This window comes from Pantherophis guttatus, chromosome 18 (assembly GCF_059756535.1).
Source record: "Pantherophis guttatus breed Tessera chromosome 18, ASM5975653v1, whole genome shotgun sequence".
Lineage (NCBI taxonomy): Eukaryota > Metazoa > Chordata > Lepidosauria > Squamata > Colubridae > Pantherophis > Pantherophis guttatus.
In genome coordinates, this window is record NC_142080.1 from 7,936,715 (window position 1) to 7,951,180 (window position 14,466).

The 14,466-nt window shown below is 50.8% G+C and overlaps 2 protein-coding genes across 3 annotated transcripts in view; one reads left to right on the top strand and one right to left on the bottom strand.

The window, feature by feature from the left end:
• ACTN3 (actinin alpha 3) overlaps nucleotides 1-1,620 on the top strand; it is a 56,069-nt gene extending 54,449 nt beyond the window's left edge. For both annotated transcript variants that reach the window (XM_087880954.1, XM_087880955.1), the window contains one exon: nucleotides 994-1,620. In XM_087880954.1, coding sequence (XP_087737080.1) covers nucleotides 994-1,152 — 159 coding nt within the window. In that variant the 3' untranslated portion in view covers nucleotides 1,153-1,620. The remainder of the gene's footprint in view (nucleotides 1-993) is intronic.
• Nucleotides 1,621-3,112: 1,492 nt separating this feature from the next.
• Nucleotides 3,113-14,338, bottom strand: RCE1 (Ras converting CAAX endopeptidase 1). Its single transcript, XM_034424382.3, has 8 exons — nucleotides 13,826-14,338; nucleotides 13,168-13,270; nucleotides 10,224-10,307; nucleotides 9,470-9,548; nucleotides 8,411-8,578; nucleotides 5,679-5,750; nucleotides 4,830-4,892; nucleotides 3,113-3,661 (listed from the first exon to the last, which is right to left on the bottom strand). Exons 1-8 carry the CDS (start codon nucleotides 13,942-13,944, stop codon nucleotides 3,414-3,416), a joined length of 936 nt encoding a protein of 311 aa, XP_034280273.1. The 5' UTR covers nucleotides 13,945-14,338; the 3' UTR covers nucleotides 3,113-3,413.
• Between the last annotated feature and the right edge of the window lie 128 nt (nucleotides 14,339-14,466).

The following is a 14,466-nucleotide window of genomic DNA, read 5'->3' on the forward strand; positions in this document are numbered from 1 at the left end:
TTCTTGAATTAATGGTTTACGGTGGGCCAGCTCTGCATCAGTGGGGCAGGAGACGAGGGAGTTGATCGTGACAGACCTCTCCCTATATCGCAGTCCTTTTTTCTGGCAGCAGAAAGGACACCCACTGAGGCTTCCCACCCCATAGCAGCCCAGCAGGTGGGCCTTAGCAAGCCATCCGAGCCTGTGATTTGTTTGTCACAGAGTTTGTTCTGTGACAAACCCCCAACCCAGCATTCGTAGGAAGCTCCATCAAACCACTTCAGAGCTAAGCTCCTTCAACCTGGTGCCCTCCAAGATGCTCTGGGCTTCACTCCCAGCAGTGTAGCTGGAGAGCAACATCTGGGGAGGTCTGGTCTGGCCTCAATGGCAGGGCTCAGTCAGGCATCCTTCCCCCCACCTCCACCCCCCAACTAGAGATGCTAGACCGGTCCTTGGCATCTCCTACCAAGTAAATGTCTATGGAGATTCTTCAACCATCCAGGTTCTGGTTGTCCCAAAAGGCTGTCCTGCTTTTCCAAAAAGCAATTTGACTTTCTTTTTTTCTTGAAAACCTTTCGCTTCTCATCCAACCAGCTTTTTCAGTTCTGGCCGAATGGCAGGGAATGAAATGAAAATCCTTCCACCAGTAGTTGTATTCACTTACCTTTGCTACCGGTTCGCAAATGTGAGCACTTGCGCGCGCCACCTCTACACATGCGCAGAACCTTCTGCACATGCACAGAGTGCCCGTGATGACATCTGGGCAGGTGTGCGGAGCCTCCCGCCACCACTACTGGTTCACCTGAACCGGGTAGAGCCAGTAGAATCTCACCACTGCCTTCCACCGCTTCCGCTTGAACAGAAGCTTCTTGGCTGAAAAGCGAAAGGTTTTCAAAGGAGGTGGGGAAACAAAACAGCCAAGGAAGTCCAGTTGCCTTTTGGAAAAGCACCTTTTGAGACGCCAACCAACCATTCTAACCGGGGTGGGGGTGGGCTCTCCTTGGTCCTCCGCAGAACTACATCACAGTGGAAGAGCTGCGCCGGGAGCTGCCCCCAGAGCAGGCCGAGTACTGCATCACCAGGATGACCAAGTACAGCGGAGCCGATGCCGTCACTGGCGCCTTGGACTATGTCTCCTTCTCCAGCGCCTTGTACGGGGAGAGCGACCTGTGATTCCCTCCCCACAAAAGGCATGTGGGAGAAGAATGACCCCCCCCTTCCGGGGAGCTAACACAATTCGAGTGCTGTGCCCAGGGCACAGCCCCTTCCCCACATGCCCCCTCCCCCAAATGTTGGGCAAAAGGTAACGAGAACCTCCCTCTCCACCTATGAGCCACAGCTGGTGGAACCAAGAGGGGGGTGGTCTTGGTCAGAAAACCGTCTCTGTCCTGTCCTGCTGCTGTCTCTCTTCTTTGCTCCTGAGTTAGTCAAGCCCTCCACCCCCCCAGGCTGTGCTCTGCCCTGCCTCCCACCCCACCAAGACCCTTCTGGGTTTCTCAGCCCCCAGGCAATGTCCTGAAAGGCAGCCCTGGACGCTGCCCAGATGATCATCGGGGCTGCCCCGAGGGGTTCCCAAGGAAGCAGGGCAGGGCCGGCATGGAACAAATGCTGTACCAATAAACACCACACTCTGGAGGCCCATCTGTGGTCGGGGTCTTTCTTCTTGGTAAGCCAATTGGGTGGGATGCTACGCAAAGGTCCTGTAACCTTAAAGGCCTGGCCGTGAGCTTGGCACAAGGTTGCTTAGAATGGAAACTTAAGGGATGGAATTCCATCTATGGAAACTAATCAAGGTGAGAAGCAACCTGAAACTAAGGAGAAATTTCCTGACAGTGGGGACAAATAATCAGTGGAACGGCTTGCCACCAGAAGTTGTGGGTGCTCCTCTATCACTGGAGGTTTTTAAGAAGAGACTGGACAACTATTTCTCTGAAATGGCAGAGGGTTTCCTGTTTGATGGACTAGAAGACCTCCAACGTCCCTTCCAACACTGTTATTCTACGTTCTGTGGGTATGGATAATCTAGTGGAAAGAAGGACTAGAGTGACATAATGGCAGCCTTCCAGTATTTGGAGGGGCTACCACAAAGAAGAGGGGGGTCAAGCTATTCTCCAAAGCACCTGAAGGCAGGACAAGAAACAATGGATGGAAACTAATCAAGGAGAGAAGCAATCTAGAACTAAGGAGGAATTTCCCGACAGTGAGGACAATTAACCAGTGGAATGACTTGCCTCCAGAAGTTGTGGGGGCTCCATCACTGGAGGCTTTTAAGAAGAGATTGGACAATCATTTGTCTAGAATGGTAGAGGGTCTCCTCCTTGGGTGGGGGTTTTTTGGACTAGATGACCTACAAGGTCCCTTCCAACTCAGTTATTCTGGAAGCCGGACCTCTTCCTTCTGCTCACATATCCTGTGGCTCCCTTTTGACTTCTATTGCAGCCCGTGGTTGATGCCCGCCTAACAGCTGCTTGCAGAGAAAGATAATTCTCTGCCTTGACAGGATCCCCTCTGGTTCCTTGAGCAGTTAAGACTAGTGAGCAAAGATGGAGTTAAGACTACTCTCCCTCAAGTGATCTTGCTTTCCGGGCAATCTTGCTTCAGCTGCCGAGGAAGGAGCTCCTTTACCAGAACCCACCAGTGGGCAGTCCTTCTCATGGCCTCAGAGCAGTGGTGGGACTTGGAATAACAACTGGTTCTCTGGCTGGGTAGGTGTGGCTGGTTGGTCATGTGACTGGGTGGGTGATGCCACTCATCACAACCAGCCCCGCCTCCCGGCCACTCACCTCAAACGCAGAGATAGGATTCAGCCGGTTCAGGTTAATCCCACCACTGGCGGGTCCCACATCTGCCTGTTTTTTGGGGCTGTTTTCTGCCCAAATAACAGCCCCAAACAGCCCAGAAAACAGGCCAAAAAACGAACAGGGATGGGGTCAGCCAGTGGTGAGATTTGCTGCTTTGCCGAATACGCAGAATCTTAACTACCAGTTCGCCCGAATCGGCAGCAACCCACCTCTGCCTCAGAACCCTGATTCCCATGAGAAATCTGGCCAAGGGAGAGAACGAAAGGACCAGCAGCGCTTGGATCTCACTTACAGGGGATTCCCTGTCCGAGTCCATTCAACCAACCAAGACGCCTCCTTAAAGTACTTTATTCATAAAAAATAGAACTCTTCAGGGCCTGGAGGAAAAGGGCCCGGGGATCTCTAGAAAAAGGGTGGTTGGCTCAGGGTGGAGGTGTGTGAGAGTGCCAGCGTGGCTACCCATTGGTGGCAAATGGAGTTGAAGTGAGGAGCCTCTGGGAACAGGGGAGCTCCTGCCCTTCCCAGCTGCGGAGCGGAACAGCGTCTGGGAAGCAATTTGGACACAGAGCGCAGCGCCCGGAGAGGGGGGGCAGAGGGCGAAGGTGTGTTCATAGCGGAGGCACCATGGGGCTGTCAGGAGCACCAGGAAGAGCTGGTGAGGCCGTCCACGGGAGAGGTCAGTCTGGAGAGGGAGCAGATGGGCAGGTGTCCAAAGAAAGCCGGGTCCGTCATGGGGAGGAGGAGGAGGAAGAAGAGAACCACGCCCAGTAGGTAAAAGAAGACCACCAGGAAACACTGTGAATGTTCCAGGGCTGCGCCCACTGCAGGGAATCCGACGTAGTTGCAGAAGGAGTGGCAGAGAACCGGCCCAATGAGGTGTCCTGCGTGGAGAGAGGGCGACAGTGAAAAGAAGAACCCCACCCCTTCCGAGGAGCAGAAAAAAAAAAACGAGCTTTCCCTTGGTGGAAAAGCCACCACCCAGCAATGTCGGGTGGACCGATAACGCCTTCGGTCAAGCCAAATGAAGAATTTTAGCTGGTGTTCTGATCTAGATTTCCTTAGAAAGTAAACAGCACAAACTTAGTCCCGGCAAACTTCTTTAATCCATACGGCTGTGAATTATTGTCCTTCCCAGTCCGAAAGGCTTCTCAAACAGTCTTTCAGGGGAGTGTTTACAAACACCCCCCTTATCTCCCTTGGAATGCTGCCAGAGAACTAATTGACACACGCAGGGCAGGGCCAAACTTAGCACAGAGTCAAACAGAGCTTTTACCGACCAGATGAACTAACTGCTTCCTGCAAAAGCTCACGACCCGTTCGCTTCTCTTTTATGTCTTATGGGAGGGGCCAATCATCTCCAAGCCTTACTCCCAAGTTGACCCTGTTTCCTTAATTGTTCCTGTCTCCTGGCAGCTCTGCGCATGCAGGCTCCAGCTGTTCTTCTGCCTCACTGATGTCAGACTCCGGAGGCAGCAAAGAATTCCCAGATGGCCCTGGCCCCTTCTCTGCCTCCGATGCAGAGCCCTCGTCCGAGCCTTCCCCAGACTCCAGGACTGGCCCACGTTCCTCCCCAACCTTCTCACTGTTTGAATCTGCTGCCAGCTTTGCTGGCCACTTGTGGGACACAACAGCTGGGAGGCGGGTGAGAGAAACAATTCTTCATTTTTACAAAGGGAAAAAAAACAACAGGATTGGTTCACTAAAACACAACAGGGCTATCTTAAACCACCCACTTTGTCTTAATCCTGGATCAGCCTTGATAGAAAGGGAGAAGAGCTCAGAATCGGGGGTTTGAACACGGATCGTTGGCAGAGAAGACAGCTCAACGTCTCCGTTTTTAGATTCAAAACCTCCCATCGTTTCCCAGCTATACCGCCCAGCCCTTCGAGGCGGGGGTGAGATGGCTTTCCAGAGACTCACCTGGCAGGTTAACAGTAGAGGAAATGGGCAGGTAACGATTGAGGAAACTTGCATGCAAATGAGCAACTGAGAGGGAAGAGAACGCTGGGAAGAAAAAAAATCCCGGCTCCCAACCAACCCTTCACCAACCTGTTCGGATGAAGAGGAACGCGGTGTAGGCTCCGAAGATCGCGGTGTAGGAGAACTGGAACACTGCAGGGGAAGGGAGCAGCTGGTTAGGAAAAGATTGTGAGTGTGTGTGTGTGTCGGTGTGCGCATGCAGGCTGCACGGAAGGAGCAGGGAATCCCTATTTAAAAAGGGGACGCTTCTGTGTAATCGCCCCCGGGAGCAACTTCAGGCGATGATAGATATTCAGTTTTTCTGAATCTTGCCGACTTTTAAGATGTCTGGACTTCAACTCCCAGAATGCCCCCATTTCTCTGACCCCCTTTTTCGTCTTTTGGGTTTGCATTGCCTCCCGAGTAAATGCACGGAGCAACTCCACTACACAATTGACACACTTGGCCAAGGGTATCAAACGGAGCTGTTTTTTGGGGGGACGGGCGCTCAAGGTATAAAACAACCCACCAAGGCAAGGTTCCCACAATACCCTGAGTTACAAAAAAAAAATTAAATTAGGATACTCTAATACCCCACGGTACCCTGAGCTACATTAAAATTAAATTAGGAGTAAATCAGTTTGTCCCTTTGCAAAGAGTCATCAGAGCTCTTGGACATGATAAAAGCACGTGGTGGGGAAACAGCCAATTCAAATTCACCGTTTTTTCTTCAAATGGTATATCAGCCATAAATTCAAAACAATGATGATGACAAAAACCCTACACGTAACGGTCTGGTTTTAAGCCTCTTTTCCCAGCGTTCAACTTTGGAAAATTTTGGTCCCGATTGGGATGTTTTTATTGGGAGCTTCCAACCCGACATTCCCCTGCCTTGCTCCCGTTTAGTGACGGTCCTGCCAGGACTGACGGATGCCCCACCTGCGGAAAGGAAAATACTGGCTCTGCTTCCTTGGCGAAACCGCAGCTGCTCAATGACGTGATGGAAATGAGCTGCGGAAAGGAAAAATAATTTAAGATGTTAAAAAAAAAACAAAAAACACCCACATATAGGTAGTCCTCAACTTACAACAGTTCGTTTAGCGACCGTTCCAAGTTACGACGGCACTGGAAAAAAAAGTGACGACGGTCTTTCAAAGTTACTATCTTTGCAGCATCCCCAAAAGTCAGACGCTTGGCAACTGTTTCATACTTAACGACTGTCACTGTGTACCAGGGACATACGCGATTCCCTTTTGCGACCTGCTGACAAGCTTGAGTCTATGGGGAAGCCCGATTCACTTAACAACCGGGTTACTGACTTATCGACTGCAGCAATTCGCTTAACGACTGAGGCAAGAAAGGTCGTAAAACGGGGCAAAGCTCACTTTTAAGAAATGTCTCGTTTTAACAGAAATTTTGGGCTCAATTGTGGTCTTAAGTCGAGGACTATCTGGACTGGCAAAATAGGGGCCTTACGTTCTCCTGGGCGTTATAGATAGTCCTCAACTTACGACCGTTCGTTTAGTGACGAATGACGGAGTTGTAAGGGACTTACAACTGGTCCTCGCACTTAAACCACATTCCCCCCACGATCAAAATTCAGATGCTTTACAACAACTGTAGCATCCAGAGTCACATTTGTGACCTTCTCAGCAGCCTTCTGACCCCCCAACGTCAATTGGGGGGGAAGGAGGGGAGCCAGATTTGCTGACCAACCGCATGATTCACTTAGTGACTGCCATGAGCCGCTTAACCATGGCAAAATGAGGTCACAGAATCAGAAAAGACTCACTTAACAACTGACTTCCCAGCCACGGGAGAGTCTGCTCCTAATTGGGGCTGTACGTCGAGGACTATATGTCATCCCCTAGCCAAGAAGAAAGGGATGTAGCTAAGATGCTGAGCTTGTCGATCGAAAGGTTGCAGTTCGGAGGTTCGAATCCCTTGTGCTGCGTTACGGGGTGAGCTCCCGTTCCTTGTCCCAGCTTCTGCCAACCTAGCAGTTCAAAAGCAAGTAAAAAAATGCAAGTAGAAAAACAGGGACCTCCTTTGGTGGGAAGGGAACAGCGTTTTCCGTGCGCCTTTGGCGTTTAAGTCATGCTGGCCACATGACCACGGAGACATCTTCGGGCAGCGCTGGCTCTTCGGCTTTGAAACGGAGATGAGCACCGCCCCCTAGAGTCAGGAACAACTAGCACATATGTGCGAGGGGAACCTTCTTTACCTTTACCTATCCAAGAAGCAGCGTTCTTCTTCACAGGTAGAGTTAACCAAAGCATCTTGCTGACATCCTCGCTTCGGAATAAAAATTAGCCTACTTTGAGCCAATCTTGACTCTTGCTGACTTCCACCCGTGGAGTTGGCTTGGCAACCGCATGGATGTGGATGCTGATTTTTCTGGAGTGGTTTTTTTTTAAAGCTTTCCAGCTAAAGCCTCCAGATTTGCAGTTTTCTGGAAGTCTCTTATTCAATGTCGAACCCAACCTTTGGTCCGTGGACCGGTACCATGCCAGCAACCGGGCCACGCAAGCAAGCGAAGCCCCATCCATGGGTTGCAGGTGGACGCTGCCTCCAACCCACGGAAAAACCCTGGTGCTCACAAGGTGGGGGGGGGGGGCGCGCTGGTCTAACCAGGTTGATTTTCTTTAGCTTTTATGAAATTCAGAACAACCCAAATGGGAGCTTCCTTTTCCAAATCAACCAAGCGATTCAAATTGAAGTTCCATCTGGAGCTTCCTGTCCCACCCGATTCCCTATCCCATCGGAGCTTATTTCGATTAGATTTTAATAACCCCAAGGAAGAAAGCAAGGAGGTCGAAAGCAAAAAGATCCTTTTTTTATATTTAGGAAATTATGCCCCAAGGAAGGGCCCATTTGCCCCAAAAATATATATATCGGGCATTCACACATTATTGATAGAATATTTCTACCTACAGTTAACAGTAACAGAGTTGGAAGGGGTCTTGGAGGTCATTTAGTCCAACCCCCTGCTCACGCAAGAGACCTGTACTAGGGATTCAAACTGCCGAACTGCTGACCTTTCTGATCGACAAGCTCAGTGTCTTAGGCACTGTGCCACCTAATCAGGGTTGAAAGAAATGTGGGGTGATCTCTGAGCTCGGTAGTTTTCTTGTAGACGTTTCACGACCCAACTAGGTAACTTCATCAGTGCTCCTAGAAGAGGGCAAGCCCCCAATCCCTTCCAGCACTGATGAGGTTACCTAGTTGGGTCGTGAAACGTCTCGAGCTCAGAGAGCACCAAAGACTCCACAATTCATACATTATCCCTCTTCGCCTTCTGGTACATGTGGGGGTTTAGTAATGATGGCAGCCCCTTGGAGGAAGACCCAGCCTTCTCAGGGAAGACCCTACCCCACCCCACCCTCTAATAGTGCCCCTCAGCTCCAAAGCATGCAGCCACATCCAGGCAAAAAGATGTCAGGATATAAAGAGTTAATAGCTGTAAGCTGTTGGGAAGTTGTAAGCGGAAGGCAGCCATAAGCTGATACAATAACAGAATGAGGCACTTTAAGAAACTGGGTCAGAAGCTGGCAAAAGCCAGCAGCGGCTCGGGGCTTATTTCCTCCTCTCATTGAAGATGTAGAGCTTTGAAGCGAGGTGGGTGGCAAATACATCTAATCAATCAATCAACCAATCAATCAAAAACTCACCGACTCCAAAGAAGAGCGGGCAGGTGACGATGGCCAGTCCTACTCCCGTGCAGGGCACCAACATGGGCACCATGCAGGCCCGGAAGACCAGCTCTTCGGTGAAGGGCGCAATGACTTGGTTGCGCAGCCAGCGCATGTCGGTGAGGCAGAGGACCCAAAACCTGGGGTCTGGGAGGAGTAGAAGCGGTGTTACTGACCCCCCCCCCCAAAAAAAACACACACGCAGGCCTTGATCTTTTGAGCGGGGGAAAAATAGCAATGAACACCCTGTTCAGTTGAGGAGGTTGTGATAGGATCATCTGAACTGCCACCGAGAATCAACTATAGGTAGTCCTTGACTTACAACCGTTCATTTAGTGACCGTTCGAAATTACAGCGGCACTCAAAAAGGGACTTGCGCCCCTTGGTTCACGTTTATGACCGTTGCAGCACTACCCCACGACCACGTGATCGAAATGTGGACGCTTGGCAACTGACTCATATTTATGACGGTTGCAATGTCCCGGGGTCATGTAATCGCCGTTTACGACTTTCCCAGCCAGCACATGCAAATGAGGGAAGCCGGATTCGTTTTAACAACCGCGTGAGTCGTTTTAACAACTGTGGTGTTTCGCTTAACAACTGTGGCAAAAAATGGTTGTCAAAGTGGGCCCAAGACGCTCAACCCACCGTCTTGCTTAGCCACCAAAATTCAGGTCTGAATTGTGGTCATAACCTATAAGGAATACCTGTAGCGAGGCCAGTATTTCTCAAGCTTGGCCCCTTTAAGGAGGACAGGACTTCAACTCCCAGAATCCCTCAGCCAGCCATGGAAGTTGAAGTCCACCCCTCCTCTTAAAGGGGCCACGGTTGAGAAACACTGACATAGACAGTGGGAACTTACAAAAGCTTGGCTCCACCTATAAAGTGCTCTGGCCCCACCCATATTCACCAAAACACAATACATATCCACCGGAAGAAAATATGACCCCCCTCCCCCACAAAAATATTCATCCACTCCCTTTTAGTGAAATAATATTTTCTATTATCTCAACGCAAAGCCCATCAGCAGAATCTTACCGAAGGCCACTCTTAAGCCGTCCACCATGTCCCAGGGACAGTCCATGGACAGCTGGATGAGGGGGCCGAGAAATAGGATCTGGGAAGACAGGAGAAAACCACGTTCACTGCGACGTTGTAGAAAACCCGCCTGTTTTAAAAATTAAAAATAACTTATTCCCACCCACCCACCCACCCACCCACCTACCTCCAGTAGCCTTCTATGAAGCAGCATCCAGCACCAGCTATGGACAGGAACAAGGGTGGGCTGCTGGGGGTTCGAGAGAACCTCTAGCTAAGATTCTGTGCAGTTCGGAGAACCCCCAAATCCCACTTCTGGCTGGCCCCGCCCACCCTATCCCACCCCTCCCAGGAGTCCCCACGCAGCCCGTTTTGGATGCAGGTAACTGCAGGGCGTGCGCAGAGGCTCGGGGAGGGCGAAAAACGGGCCTACCGGAAGTTCGGAAAGTTCAGGCCCGTTTCTGGCCTCTAGAGGGCCTCTGGAGCCTGGGGAGGCCATTTTCGCCCTCCCGTAGGCTTGAGGAAAACCTCCGGAGCCCGGGGAGGACAAAAACCCTCTCACACCCTACTGTGGTGCAGGAGGCTGACTAGGCCACACCCACCATGGCCACGCCCACCCAACAATCGGGCAGGGAACCCTTTGCTAAAATTTTTGAAGCCCACCCTTGGACAGGGAAGGTTTCAGGGCCAGCCTTCGTGAAAACCCAGGTTGTCAAAAGAAGGACGTGTCACCCCAACAACGAGCCACCCTTACCACCGTCAGCAGCAAAGGCAGCAGAGTCGCTGGCAAGATGCCCTCCAGCCGGAACCCCATCAAGGTGAGCAGGGATGCATCTGGCTGAGCAGAAGAGGGGATACCTTCATCATCATCATCATCATCATCATCACCCCTCAAGCACCATCTCCCCTCTTCCCCTCCTGACTCCACCCATAAGCAGCAAAGGAAAATGGCACCTCGCCTCTTCTCGCCTCTAAAGTGGCCTTCGACAAAATTAAGTTGCAGGTTTCAATCCTGCTGCGAACTGACTTTTCAGCCACTGGAGAGGTTCAGCAAAAGGAGCGATTTTTTTTTTTTTATCCTGTCGTTATTACTCCAGGTGTTGGGAGAAACCTAAGGCTCCTTCCTTCCTCTTAGTATCCCCACCAAAACATCCCGTGAGGTGGGAGAGAAAGATCGGCCCGAAGTCACCCAGTCAGCTTCACACCTAAGATAGGACTAGAACTCACCGGACACCTAGTGATTGGTCCAATGTCACCCAGCTGTCTTTCATGGCCAAGGGGACATTAGAACTCACAGTCTCCTGGTGATTGGCTCAAAGTCACCCAGCTGTCTTTCATGGCCACGGCAACACTAGAACTCTCAGTCTCCTGGTGATTGGCCCAACGTCACCCAGCTATCTTTCATAGCCAAAGCAGGACCAGAACTCACCGTCTCCTGATGATTGGCCCAAAGTCACCCAGCTATCTTTCATGGCCAAGGCAACACTAGAACTCACCGTCTCCCGGTTTTTAGCCTGATGTCTTAACCACTTAGACCAAACCGGATCAAGATATTATAGGGTACCATCTTAAGACTTCCTGGAAATACACTTTTTATTTATTTATTAAATTGATATGCCGCCCCCATCTTGCTGTCACGCAACTTTTACTTCGTTCGGTGAGAGGCCACCACGATTTCACCCACAACTCCCATCATCCCCAATGGGATGAATGTGCTTTGGGAGGGCCCAAAGGGTTTCCTTCTATCTTTTATTTCAAACCCACGAGCTGGAAGGCCTCCCCTATCACTTCAACCGTGGCTTCGTCGATGACGACGCATTTAAACCGGCTGCTAAATCAACCCATTTTCTGCCTTCCTCCCACATACGGAGGCAGGGATGAACCAATGGATTTAACCACTCTATACACACACACACACACACACCAAACAACTGCAACCAAGCTAATTGCGCATTGGGAGTGCTGGGTAGCACGACTATTTTTACCAGGTTGTAATTATCTTGATTTAAGTACGCTGCAGTGAAGGCAGCCATCAAACACTTCAGAATGACTCAAGTCACGGATGGAAGCCGTCAAGAGTGGGTGGATGGCCCAAACCTTCTCCTAGGAAACGTCCTTTTCAACACAGGTTGGACCCGGAGCGCTTTTGCGCGTCTCAAGAAACTTTTAGGACTATGTATGATAAAAAGACTACATATCTGGTCTTGCATATATTAACCGCAACTAGAATTGCATTTGCGCAACAATGGAAAAATGATGGAGGTCCCGTCTGAGGGGAATGAAATTAAGAAAATATTAGAATGCGCAGAAATGGATAGACTAACGCTTGCTATTAAGGGTAAAGAAGAAACTGAATGTTTTTTGATATGGGACACATTTTAGCAGTGGCTAGATCAGGGGTCAGAAACCTGCGGCTCTGGAGCCGCATGTGGCTCTTTCACCCCTCTGCTGCGGCTCCCTGTCACTCAAAATATACGTCACAACCGCCAGAATGCAATTTATTGAGCTTTTCAACCTCCAGTAGGCCAACCATGGATAAATCAAGAAAAGTTTCAGAAGAAAACAGAATGTTTCATTCAACTACATATGCTAGTTTTATGGCCACTCAAGAAATAATCAGGCACGGGAAGGGTTTTGTGGCTCCCGGTGTTTTCTTTTCTGTGGGAAACGGGTCCAAATGGCTCTTTGAGTGTTTAAGGTTGCAGACCCCTGCTTTCGGCCAATCACCAGGAGACGGTGAGTTCTAGTCCTGCCTTAGGCATCAAAGCCGGCTGGGTGACTTTGGGCCACTCCCTCTCTCTCAGCCCAACCCGCTTCACTAGGTGGTGGTTGTGGGGAAAATAGGAGGAGGAAGGAGTATTTGATATGTTCGCCACTGTTGAGTTATTTGTAAAAATAAAGGCAGGATACAAACAAATAAATAAATAAATTGTGTAAGCCCCTAATCTATGTAGTAAAAATTATTTAATTTAATTAAAAATTTATGTATTATATATAAATTTATGTATTAAATCTCACCATCCAAGCAATTCTTTGGCAAACTTGCAATATATTTTGAAGCAGCTCCTTTTCCCACACCAATCTACGTGCATGCTAATATAATTATAGCCATCTTTTTTCATCCAATATTGCTTCTGTTACGGGATCAATCTATTTCAACAAGGCTGTTTCTTGAACTAAAAACACTTTTTGCCACAATAAGCTGACACGCTACCTTACGAAGGCTGCATCGCAAACTTCGGTTACCGAATTTTCTTTTTTTTTTTTTAATGCAACGTAAGATGGAAACCGTCATAATAAGGGCATCGTAAGCAAAAGAGGTTTGAAATTTACATTCGGGTCAAACGTTAGTTTTTCTGTCGGTTCTCTCTGCAGGATATTTCGCAGGGCTGTGGCCACCAAACATATCCAGCAAAGGGAGATTTTATCTATTTTCTATCTATCGGAACACGGTTGCTTCAAGATCCCGGGAAAAATAATTCTCAAATCCAGCATTTCAAAACTTTGGATTGCAGTTGGGCTTCTCACCTCCACTTTTCACCTGCTGTTTGTTAACATTTGCTCTTTGGATTCACTTTGATTTAAAACAACAACAACAAAGTAGCTTCTAAAGAAATAAACCAATCTTTGAAACACCAGAAATCTCAGGGTAAAATCAGGCCAGATTTCTGGATTCCTTAAAGCGGGGGCGTCCTCACCTTAATGCCCGTCACCTCTTTCCAGACCCAGATGAAGAGGGGCGAGAAGGTGGAGACTACCAGGACGCTGGTGAAGCGGCGTTTAATGACCGCCGGGTGGTCCCTAAAAGAAGGAAAACCTAAGTTTGAAAAAGTGCCCTTCCCAAAAAAAATCTTGCTGCCCCCAGGAAGGAAAAGGGAGGGTGGAATATTATGCAGTGCAGACTTAAAAGGGAGCCGATCTGTTCATTCACAAGACCGGCTGATGGGTTTGTTTCCCCGTGGCAGAGAAGCTCTCCAAAAGTTTAAACAGTAAACGGAGTCGGAAGGGGACCTTGGAGGTCATCTAGTCCAACCCCCGCCTTTGGGAGACCTGTCCTAGGGAATTCGGAACCGCCGAACTTTTCTGATCGACCAAGCTCAGCGTCTTAGCCACTGAGCCACCTAGCCTTTTGGGGCTTGGATTGGCCTCCCCCCTCCCCAATTTTTGCAAAAAGGGGCTTCAGGATACAATTCCCACCCCCCCAAAGCATTTCCAGGAGGGAAAAGCCCCCTCCCCCAAGCCTCTTGCAGGGGGATCCAAGCCAGGCTGGAGGGGAGGGGGGGAAGGCCCGCAGGGGGAGGGTCTGCAGCTCTCCCCCCCCCCATTCTCCAACCCCCCCTCCCTCCCCGGCCTCACCTGGGCAGGTGGCTCTTCCAGACGTAGAGGCTGCCCACGTAGGAGCAGGCCAAGCCGAGGCAGGAGAAGAGCGAGACCCAGCAGGGCGCCGACCCTCCCCCGGCGCCCTCCGCCGACATCGGGGCGCTGCAGGAGGAAGGCGGCTCAGCCCGGCCGCCCAGGCGAGGCAGGCAAGCGGCGGGCAGGGCCGCGTGGGGAGCCTCCGCCTCCCAAGCGCGGAAGAGGAAGCCGGCCAGCCGAAGGGAAGGAAACGGGCCGGGCTGCCCTGCTGCGGGGATTGCGGCAGAGAGACCCCGGCCCGGGCCAGGAGGGCATCCCGCCGCCCCCTGCCAGCGATTCCCGCCAGGCCAGGCGACCCTCCCCAAATCTCCTCCTCCTCGGCCCACCCACCACCCCTCGCCGATCGGGGGTCGGCAGGTTGGTGGGATGGGACGCCCCCGGCTGGCTCCGCCGTTATGCAACCCGCCCAACGCCGCTTCTCGCCTTTAAAATTGCAAGGAGTCTCATTGCAGCGGCGCCTTGGCACCGCTAAGGGGCGGTAGCTGCCCGCCTCGGTGGGCCTTGGGGGAAGCTAAGTGGGGTCGGGTCCGGTTTAGGAGCGGAGGGGCAACGGGAAAGCACCACCTTCCCCTCCATACAGG

Coding starts and splice junctions, on each gene's coding strand:
- RCE1 (XM_034424382.3), bottom strand. CDS start 13,944: ATGTCGGCGGAGGGCGCCGGGGGAGGGTCGGCGCCCTGCTGGGTCTCG. Junction 9,549..10,223: donor TGCCTTTGCTGCTGACGGTG/GTAAGGGTGGCT, acceptor CTGTCTTCCCAG/ATCCTATTTCTCGGCCCCCT. Junction 3,662..4,829: donor GTTCCTCTTCATCCGAACAG/GTTGGTGAAGGG, acceptor CTCTCCACGCAG/GACACCTCATTGGGCCGGTT.